This window comes from Pseudorasbora parva, chromosome 16 (assembly GCF_024679245.1).
Source record: "Pseudorasbora parva isolate DD20220531a chromosome 16, ASM2467924v1, whole genome shotgun sequence".
Classification (NCBI taxonomy): Eukaryota; Metazoa; Chordata; class Actinopteri; order Cypriniformes; family Gobionidae; genus Pseudorasbora; species Pseudorasbora parva.
In genome coordinates, this window is record NC_090187.1 from 10271716 (window position 1) to 10283215 (window position 11500).

The 11500-nt window shown below is 35.5% G+C and overlaps 1 protein-coding gene across 1 annotated transcript; it reads left to right on the forward strand.

Moving 5' to 3' along the window:
• The first annotated feature begins 657 nt into the window (after positions 1-657).
• Positions 658-4006, forward strand: snrpd2 (small nuclear ribonucleoprotein D2 polypeptide). Its single transcript, XM_067419339.1, has 3 exons — positions 658-768; positions 1347-1526; positions 3518-4006. Coding segments are annotated over exons 1-3 (357 nt in total). The 5' UTR covers positions 658-766; the 3' UTR covers positions 3693-4006.
• The last annotated feature ends 7494 nt before the right edge of the window (positions 4007-11500 follow it).

Genomic DNA, 11500 nt, shown 5'->3' on the forward strand with positions numbered 1-11500 from the left:
ACATGAATTATAATTTACTTATTATTACAAATCTTTATAAACCTAAAAACAAGTTTATATTTACTTTGCGGCAGAACGAACAGAGCATTTATTCTTCCTTTGCTCAGTTAGTAGGAAGTTCTGGGAAGATGTATAACTGGTTAAATAATTATAAAATTAGCGAACTTGAGCAATTTACAATAGAAGATATTCATATTTATAATTCTAAACTAACGAGGGATCTTTCACTTCTGATTAACCTCATCATTATGGGTAAATACCACATTCACAAAAAAAAATGGAAAAAAAATTGCCAAATGTGAACTGTTTTAAAAATGAATTTCGTATGTTATTATCCTCCATGAACCTTGTCAAAAATTCTAAACAAACTGTAGAAGATATTTGTTATGCTGCTGAAATGTTTTTGATCCTGTAACTCATTATTTAGTTTGAGAACAATGCCTTTTTTTCTTTTTCTTTCCCGTCCTCATTGTCAACTTGCACTTTGTTGTTGCCTTGTCTGTTTTATTTTTATTTTTTTGTTTTGTTGTGTTTCTTATGCTGTTGTCTCCACGAGAGTTTGTAATATATATTAAAAAAATAATAAATAAATAAATAAAAATAAATAAATAAATATATATTTACTTTGCGGAAGAAATACGGAACCGGAACTTACCACTGAGTAAGGCGGTACAGACCCGGAAGTGACTAACGTCGTTTTGGAAACGTGAGGCGCCTGTGTGCAGTTGCTCATTTCACTGAAGTCAGTCGAAAAACCCACTAAAACATGTAAGTTCACTCTTCTGCACACCGTATATTATAATAAATGTTTGGGTTGTACTGCTGTGACTGAAATAGCCAGTTTATATTATTATGGGCGCTAAACAAACCATTTAGCAAGAGTAATGCTAATGTTAGCAGCTACAGTGAACCTTCTATTGTACTGATCATAGGAATTCTTGGCGAATGCTATTATAATATTCATGCGTTTGGTTTGCAAGCGTAGTCAAATGTATTGGATATTGCCTTTTTACTAATTTAGTTTTATTTTTTCGTCCTGTGCGCACTTTATTTCTGAAGTAAGTTAACGTTATCACGTGAATAATTTGTTGTAGTGCGTACAGTGATCTTTATATATATATATATATATATATATATATATATATATATATATATATATATATATATATATATATATATATATATATAATTATATAATATTCCAATAAACATGAGGTGGAAAAGGCCATATTAACGTATACATTTGTGGTGTTCTAGGCTCTTAAGCACAAACTCGTATGATTTACTGAGTGATATTCATCCTACCTCTTCATCCACACATTCTAACTGTTGAAATGCTTTGCTAGGAGTTTGTTAAACAAGCCCAAATCTGAGATGACTCCTGAGGAGCTCCAGAAGCGAGAAGAGGAAGAGTTTAACACCGGTCCACTCTCAGTTCTCACCCAGTCTGTGAAAAACAACACACAAGTTCTTATCAACTGCCGCAACAATAAGAAACTACTGGGCAGAGTCAAAGCATTTGACAGGTACGTGATGTGAATCCTCCTGTAGGATTTATATACACTGTGAAGACATACTGACTGTGTTCAGATTTCTGTTGATCCTACTTGTATGTCCTAAACCACGCAGTCAGAATTTTTCTTTTTAACAAAATGTCTGCACATACTAACAACTGCATTCAGTGTCAAAATCATAACACAAGTAATTGTGGATAATGTCTTATTTGTACGCGCAGGAGAAACTTTTACAAAATAGATTTACCTAATTTAATTGACAGCACATGCATTTAAGTTTTTAACCTAAAAACGTTCTAGTGTTAGTGAATTTGGAGTATTCCATATGAGCAACATACCTATAATGCACAAACCATCTCCATATTACAGGCTTGTAGAGCTGCACAAATCTGGATAAATTGACTTTAAAGGTCCCGTTCTTCACATGTTTTCGATGTTTTGATTATGTTTACAGTGTGCAATATAACATGAGTTCATGTTTCGCGTGTAAAAAAACACAGTATTTTTCACAAAATGTACTTATCTGTACAGCGCTGTTTCCTCTGTCCTAAAAACGGCCTGATGATTTCCTTGTTCTATGAAGTCCCTCCTTCAGAAATACGTAACGAGTTCTGATTGGGCCAGCGCTTCCGTGTTGTGATTGGACAGCAGCTTAGCGCACTTTGCCCGGAAAGGTCCCTCCTCTTACCATAACGGGAAGATGCACGCGCTGAATGTGCGCTCTTCTCCACGTGGGAGAGCAACAAGACCACGCCCTCTATTTTGCGTGTACTTGTGGGCGGAGGGTTACGGCCGTTTCACACCGCAAGCGTGAGCAGCGCGTATTTTTTTCGGCACCAATGTAGCAGCGCGTGGGCATCAAGCAGGAGCGTCGCATGAGCAGCAGTGAAGCGGGGGTTTCGGCGGCGAGCCTATTTTTACTGCACTGCTGACGCTCAATTAAAGTGAAAGCACACTTTTAATGGACAAAATAAATAGTATTTCACACAAAAAATGCCTAAAATGCACAAAAGAAGCAGGTGCAGTGTATTTGAACAATAACTGGAGTATGTCATAAAGAAAACGAAGAATAAAAAATATCTGTTGAAGATTTACCAATTTAAACTTGTTTTAATTATTCAGTTTGGGTGAAAGTATTATAAAAAGTAAAGTAAGCTAGCCAGGAAATATAATAACATTTATTTTAGTTTAGTGTGTAATACTCAGACCGCTATAGGCTCTAGCAGTGTGAGAGCCGCTTCCAGTGTGAATACTCTCGCACAGCTGCAGTCACGGTGTAGTTACGCTGACGTGCAGCTCATGCACTGCTCACGCTTGCGGTGTGAAACAGGCGTTAGTCAACAAACGGTTCTAGTGACGTCATTCATGAATGAAGACGCGGCACTGAGCTTCACGTGCGGTGTGCCTTTAGGCACATTCGGCTTAAGAACATGCATGTAAACACACTCAAAGTGTTCTTTTCCTCTCTAGGAAGGTATTCTTTTTAGGTGTATCAAAATGTTCTTTTTTTATATTTGTGTGATGTTCTGCATTTCGATCGCGGCTCTAAAATGTTGAGAGAGAACGTTTTACGAATGTTTATCCACCACATTACCTTTTGTTTAAACCTAAATAAGAAAGCCATTGTCAGTTCGTCTGTCATGTGGCAGGCAGTTTTGGTCGCTTTATTAAAAGTTGTTGCTGTGTGCAGTGTGTAAAGGAAAATCAAAATAGTTTTACCCTCCTGCTGACTAGTGTTGTGCCCCTCCCAACCCATTCACACACACAGATGATTCGACTATTGGTCGACTGTAGAAAGATTCTACAATTCTGATTCGATAGTGTAAATCCTTAGTCAGGGACACCCCTGCATTATTCCTTTCAGTCTGATCGAAATGTAATCAGTTGGATTAATTGAGGCGTTTACATGAAGGCTTTACAGTCAAATTGAACCATCAGTCAGAAGAGATTATTTGGATGCATGTAAACAAAGCTACATAGTCTCTTTTTTTCTGGATTTTCAGGCATTGCAACATGGTTCTGGAGAATGTGAAAGAAATGTGGACAGAGGTGCCCAAGAGCGGAAAGGGCAAGAAGAAATCAAAGCCAGTGAACAAGGATCGTTACATCTCAAAGATGTTCCTGAGAGGTGATTCAGTCATCGTGGTGCTGAGGAACCCACTCATCACCGGGAAATAAACTTGACGTGTAACACGTCTGTTCAAGTACAGGCAATCTCCTGGACACTCATACACCAGCTCACCCTTTGAGCTGAACTCCTGTCGACTCATCAGCACATGTTAAAGTGTCAGTTAGGCCTTTGAGCTAATTCATTATTTTGCCCTCAAGTGACAGTACCCAGTTTGCCTTTTGCTGTAACAGTTGTATTTTGCCGGAAAATGTTTAGCATCATCATGAGAGATTGTTTGGTCAAAGAAAAGATACATCGAATTTTTTTTCCAAGTTGTATAAAAATGTGCTTTGTTTTCTAAATAAACATTTGGATATTCAAATGCGTTGTATGATTTCTTCAAAGATTAAAGAGTCCATATTGTGCCCTTTTTAAAGTTTTTTTTTTTTTGGGACTATTGGAAAATGTTTTCATGCTTGAATATTCAGAACAACAGACACATACAAACACAGACACGCACACAGACACACAGCTTTAAAAAGTTACTACTGCTATTGTACTTAAGATATTTATGAATATTTTTATGAGATTAACATTTCTAAATGCTACCACTAGACTTTTCATTCCCCAAACTCAGACTAAACCTTCAGACTGTTTTGGTTTGGTGTGCTATTTATTTTGATCGGAATTTTGATTTATTTATCTTAGCGTTTTCTAAAAAATGCTGATCAAAACTTGGAAAGATCCCATAGACTTAAAGGGATAGATAACCCAAATATGAACATTGTCATCATTTACTCACCCTCATGTTGTTCCAACCCTGTATGAGTTTCTTTGTTCTGTTGAACACTAAAGAAGATATTTGGAAGCATGTTTGTAACGATAGAATAACCATTCACTACCATAGTATTTTCCCCCAACTATGGTTGTGAATGGTTGTTGTCTCTGCTTGGTCTGCCTTTAATTGGCGGATTGCTCAAATGCGCCAAGACTATTCAAACTCCAACTGACAAAAAACAAATTTTGACATTTAGAGAGGCTTATTAGACTCCATTAGCTGCCATTCTATTATTTATTTCAATCCCTTGAGACTCATTTCATCCATCCACCAGGAAGATGAAAAAGCCCAGCCAGATGTCTGAAATAGTCTTAGATAGGAACTAAGACTAAGATCTAAGACTATTTCAGACTTCTGGCTGGGCTTTTTCAAGCCATCTTAAAGTTTGTCTACAAACTTTATCTAGTGTACATTGTTGCAGCACCTCTCTTCCTAGTATGTCAGTAACGCTTTGGGCTGTGTTTCTCAAATATTCATACCCCTAAGTATAGATTTTAGAATTGTTGGCACCAATAGCCTCTGCAATCAACTAAGTTTATGGTGTTTTTGAGAAACTCAGCTGTGTTTACTCTGGTCTTTATGAAGCTCCTCCTTCCTAAAAGCACAGTGTGCTCTGATTGGTTGGCTGGCCCTGTCTGTGTGTGTGTGTGTGTGTGTGTGTGTGTGTGTGTGTGTGTTTGAATGGGAGTTATGTGTGTTTGTCTTTGGAAGAAAACTCAATACAGTGTAAAAATAATGTTATTTTAAGTTAAAGTAAGTAGCCTAGTTGCCTTAATTTATTTGAGTTTACTGAAATTTAAAATTTGAGTTGATACAATGAAGGAAATAAATAGAAACTCAAAATGTTATTGTATCTCTACCACAAAATATGATAAATCAATTTGCCATGTTTCACAGTGTCTTCACAAATAAAACACAATTACCCAATATGCTTACAAAATCTTTTAATAATTTTTGATTAAAGGTTGTAGATTCTCAAAAATGTTAATTGTATTAACTCAATTTTTTAATTTCAATGAACTCAAACTTTTAAGGCAACCAGGTAACTTATTTTTGAAATATTTTGTTACATTGTAGAGGAGTTTCAGAAACTGCTTACTGAGAATAACTCCCTTTGTAGTGACTTTATGCGTTTTAACTTTGCACATTTATTCCTGCTCAAATGTAAACGTTACACACTAAAGGAAGTTGAAAATGTAAGAAAGCATATTAGGACCCCGTAAACCGTTTACAGACAAAGCAGAAAGTCTGTTCATCAGACCAAAGTTTCACGTTGCTGTTTGTCCTCTTTCCTCCCTCCCTCCCGCTGTCTGATGCCCCTCTCATCCTTTCCCTCTCTTACCCCTCCCTTCATCCGACCCTCATTTGGTAGAGTCCCTTGGCAGCAGCTTGGGTGTCAGTGTAGATTTCAGCAGGCAGCACTCAATAAGTGACAAACTGCCGTTTAAAGGTCTCTGCATTATTAATGTGACCAGATGTGCTGACTGTCACTTCACACCCCTGCCCTCCACCGTGGTCTCCGCTGACCCCTTGTACTAAAAGCCATTTAAAGCAATTAATTTTTGTTTTAAAAGGATTTGGGTACATTTTCTGAAAATGACAATTTATGTTATGAAAATTAGACTGAGCCCTTTTATCACGGTTAAAGAGTTCTAGATTTAAAAGTGTGTTTTAAAAGTGTATATGGACAAAAGGGTTATCTCAGGACTTGACCTGAGAGGACAGTCTCTGAAAATCACTCAGTCAGGTTACTTAAATATTCAGTGGAACGGTGAAAATCCAGCTCGGTGTATCAGTTTGAGTTATTGTGATCCACTGGTGTCATATTTATTAAATGTGTTTATTCATTCATTTCCGTGTTTTAATACTATTAAAACAAATTGATAGAATATGCTTAGGTATGTTCTATAAATTGTTAATATGTGTTAGGTTAAAATATTGACATTATAATTGATCAGGCAATCTATAGGCTAATAATATTTTTTTTAAATAACATTTTAATATACACTCACCTAAAGGATTATTAGGAACAACTGTTCAATTTCTCATTAATGCAATTATCTAATCAACCAATCACATGGCAGTTTCTTCAATGCATTTAATGGTGTGGTTCTGGTCAAGACAATCTCCTGAACTCCAAACTGAATGTCAGATTGGGAAAGAAAGGTGATTTAAGCAATTTTGGTTGTTGGTGCCAGACGGGCCGGTCTGAGTATTTCACAATCTGCTCAGTTACTGGGATTTTCATGCACAACCATTTCTAGGGTTTACAAAGAATTATGTGATAAGGGAAAAACCAAGCGGCAACCTCACGCAATCTCTCTCGAAGCCAATACAGAAGTAATGTAAACTGCAATTCCTAAACAGGCTCCAGAAGGGAGCAGAATCTCATTGAGCCCCATGTTAAAATTCCTAACTTTTATTAAGTTATTACTATTATTTTATTTTATATAAAGCCTTAACGTTCTGTATGATTAAGGCCGTGGTAACTTTAAGTGACAGGTGGATAGCCATTTATCTGCCGTCTATAGACATTGTGTCACATAAGCTCCGCCCACATCCTGCCTTTTTGCCCATTTTCTGTCATCCGGGAGTGATGCGTGATGGCACATTAGCAAGATGGCAACGGCCAGCTTGTCTTTTCAGAACGACTTATCGGAAACCTATGGGTGACGTCACGGACACTACGTCCATATTTTTTTACAGTCTATGGGAAAAACATCCAAAAATGCCTTGTTGATGCTAGAGGTCAGAGGAGAATGGGCCGACTGATTCAAGCTGATAGAAGAGCAACTTTGACTGAAATAACCACTCGTTACAACCGAGGTATGCAATCTCGATTTCGGTTGATACATTCAGATGGTAGAGTCAGAGTTTGGTGTAAACAGAATGAGAACATGGATCCATCATGCCTTGTTACTACTGTGCAGGCTGGTGGTGGTGGTGTAATGGTGTGGGGGATGTTTTCTTGGCACAGTTTGGGCCCCTTAGTGCCAATTGGGCATCGTTTAAATGCCACGGCCTACCTGAGCATTAGCCTAGGCAATAACCACAGACCTTTTCTTCACAAATGCTACTTGTGATCAATAGTATCAAAAGGTACTGAAACTAAAAGTAAAGAAAAAAATATTTATAATACCAGATAACTGTACAGTTGATGATATTTTCCCAGGCTCCTGAGCAGAGTTCAGGCAAGAGGTGTTCTACACCTTGGGCTTCTTCTGTCCGTCAGCGAGACGCACATCCGGCTGCACTCGGCGTTCCCCTGGGCCGCTGCACCTGGGTGCTGTGTGTGGGTTTGCCTGAAGCTCTGAATACTAGAGTCATGACTTACAGGTGACGCTTCAGCCTGAGATCTTATCATCAGCTGCTGTCAAAAGTGAGATGTAGAGGTTTAGGACTGCAATGTTTTGCTCATGTTTGAGTTGTCCCTTTTTAATTTTGCGAAGAATTTATTATTGGACCATAGTTTGTTTATACAATATGATATGAACCGTCTAACACAAAAAATAGTGAAAGCAGCGAGTACCTAATCCTTGCTTGGCAGAAAGAAAAACAACTTTCCTGACCTTACTGCATAAGTGTCTGCTATTTCAATCCGCCTGCTTGACAGATGTTATTTTTACGTGCTGAAATAATGCCATGAAACAATAGATAATATAATATCCTAAATAACCCATCTAGCACACACCTAAAAAGAGAACTTTTAATGAACTTTAGGACAAATAAAGTCAGATCATTAATGGTCCAGGTAAAAACAGACCTTCATTACTGCTCTAGATCTGAATTAAACTACCAAACGTCATAATTTGGCACTGCAGCATTTCTAAATTTATTTTTTTCACTTGTTCTAAAAAGGTGTAAAAGCTTTTTTTGGTAAATAGGACATAATTCAGTTTAACCATATGGACATTTAGCATAGTAGAACCAAAATACTTCAGAACAGTTATTTTTAGGGAAACCATTGTAAAAAATATGTTATACCGTCCATATCATATTAGTCACAAAAGTATTTGGATATTGATTGTCTTAATTTTTGCTTCTCATTAGATTACATAGCAACAACATTTCAAACCATGTCATTAGCAACCAAAACAAAAAACAAAAAAGTAAACCTGGACCACAAAACCAGTCCATGGCTAGTGTATTTGTGGCAATAGTCAACAATACATGGTACAGGTCACAATTATCATTTTTTTCTTTTATGCCAAAATATATTAGGATAAGATCTTGTTCCATGAAGATATTTTGTAAATTTCCTACCATAAATCTATAAAAAACTGTATTAATAGTAGTAATATGTTGGTTGCAAATATTGAAAATGGTTTTATGAGTCTGTTCAATTTATTTAAGCAATTCATCTTGATTTAATAACATTATATCAGGTTTCTGGTTTAAATAAAATTGATTCATGTTATATTGACTTAAAACTGTTGCGCTTTGGCATAACTTTTATTTTGAAATAACATTTCAATCGAGTAGCCCAATCAAACAGGACTTTCACTTCCCATCATGCTTTGCAAAGGTTGCTGAATCCAGAGAGTAATGCTGCGTCCTGAACAATTCGCCTACTTATATGTCCTAAAAGTTTGTTCTCTTTTTGTGAAGAAAAGGTAGGCCTACATACTTTTGAGTGTGTAGCAGAAAAGTATGCAAGCTTCGGGGCATAATACTTCGTCATCTTTAACGGACTCTGTCGCTTAGTGACGTGCATCCCGTCACATGGCCTGTCAATCATCGTCAGATTCGTCACATTTAAAATCCTCCACATTCAGTTTCATTTCCTACCGTATGGGAGAGAAATGTAGCCGCTCGTTCACATAATGCATTTGACAATATTGTGTCACAGTATTCTTCATTTAGAGAGTGGTAAAATGTTAATTTTTTTAAATTCTTTGCTAAAATTTATACTTAGAAAAAAGTTGTATGACAGGTAGATTGGCAATGCAATTCAGGTCTAAATGTTTTTTTTAAAAAAGTTAGTGTAATGTCAGCGTGTAAAACTGTTACACTTTTACACATTTTTGAATTTTAAAATTAAATAAAAAAAATGGAGTTGTTTAATTATTAAGATGTAAAAAAAAAAACAAAAAAAACATGGGTAACACTTTACAATAAGGGCGCACTAATATGCATTAATTCATGCTTAACTAATGCACAGATAATCATGAGTTAATGTATTACTAATGGTGAACTAACCCATTTATTAATGAATACTGCGTCAGCAACTAATGAACATTCTACATGATTAATAGTAATCATTAAATTATTATTAGTTATATGTGTCATAATGTATTAATTCCTTAATAACATTTATATTAACTAATAATGTAAATAATTGTGTTAATTACCACAGGGGGTCAAAGCCATGCATTTCAACTTCCAGTTGTCTGCTTTAATTATTCATTAGCTAATGATTTATAAAAGTATCATTATGTTATGACTTTACTTGTTGGGGCACATGACTATTAATAGTCATGTGCCCCAAAAAGTAAAGTCATAACATAATGATACCTTTATAAATCATTAGCTAATGATTAATTAAAGCAGACAACTGGAAGTTGAAATGCATGGCTTTGATCCCCTGTGGTAATTAACATGTTAATTTACATTATTAGTTAATATAATATGTTATTAAGGAATTAATGACATATTTAACTGATAACTAATGATTACTTAATCATGTAGAATGTTCATTAGTTGCTGATGCAGTAATCATTAATAAATGGGTTAGTTCACCATTAGTAATACATTAACTCATGATTATCTATGCATTAATTATGTATGAATTAATTAGTGCACTCTTATTGTAAAGTGTTACCGAAACATTTTTGCTTCCCCAAAGTACTTTTCAAAAAGTTCTTAAAATAAATAAAAAGCTGTAAAGATCATTTTAATAATCTAAATAACCTAGAACTGAAGAACCTAAAACATTTAAAGGACCTTTTGTGCAATGGAAATGTTTTTATATGTTGAACCACAGATGCCAATAAAACCAAAAATATATATATAATTAGGCATGTCTGTTTTTATTCTACTCCCCTTTTCACCAGAAATTAGGTTTTTGTGAAACTTTATATTTGAAAGTGTGCTGTTTCCTTTAAAACATTTATACATGTTAATGCTCAAATGTCCTTTGGGGGTCTCTGCGTTTAGTAACAACAAAACATTGAAAAAGATAAGTTTTAATTTATATAATACTGAAGGTATTAAGAAGTCAGAATGTCCTACAAAATATGGCAACTTGGTGTTAGCCACATTACAAAAAAAGCATCTTCTTAAAATGAGACAACTATAAATAATTATTACAATAACTGAGATTTTAGAGGAAACCACCATGGTCATTTTTGAAAGGAAAGGAAATGTAGTTTTAAAACGCAGACCTCCAATCATTGATGGATTTTAAAATAAATAAGTACAAATGAGAAAGCATGGGTTAGGTGCAAGCTCAGAAATTGGATAAAGCCTATCACATATCTGAGAGAAAATCAATATAAAAGTGTCCTGAAATCGGTCACAGAATAGCCTATTTACTTATTTTTGCTGTTTTCTGAAACTATCGAAATAATATTGCCGCCTTCTCTGTTTACACGAGTCCATCATGACACCCAGTGAAGCCTCCATAGGGTCATTCCAGTTACCTATTCCTTTTCTGTGTCCCATCATTTATGTCTCCGTTTACTGAATAAAATATAAACTCGCATGAAAAACAAGAAATGTTCCAGGCGATTTTTCTTTTATGGAAATGTTTCATGTTGTAAAAGTTTCTTGACGACATCACATCCTGACATCATTATCGATGGGAAACCAGCACAAACGTCAGTATTGATTTGTAAATCCCTCACGGTGGCTTTAAACTTGATGGAAATTATGGAAACATTTTCATGCGTTTGTGAGTTATAATAAATACAGGCAGAGCATATTTATTAAAGTATTCACATAATTTGCTTATGCAATTTCCTGTAAAGGATCAGTATCAACAAACAAAAAAATAATAATACTGAAATGACTACAGAAGCATTTTAATTTTAGAGAGTT

Coding starts and splice junctions, on each gene's coding strand:
- snrpd2 (XM_067419339.1), top strand. Junction 1,527..3,517: donor AGAGTCAAAGCATTTGACAG/GTACGTGATGTG, acceptor CTGGATTTTCAG/GCATTGCAACATGGTTCTGG.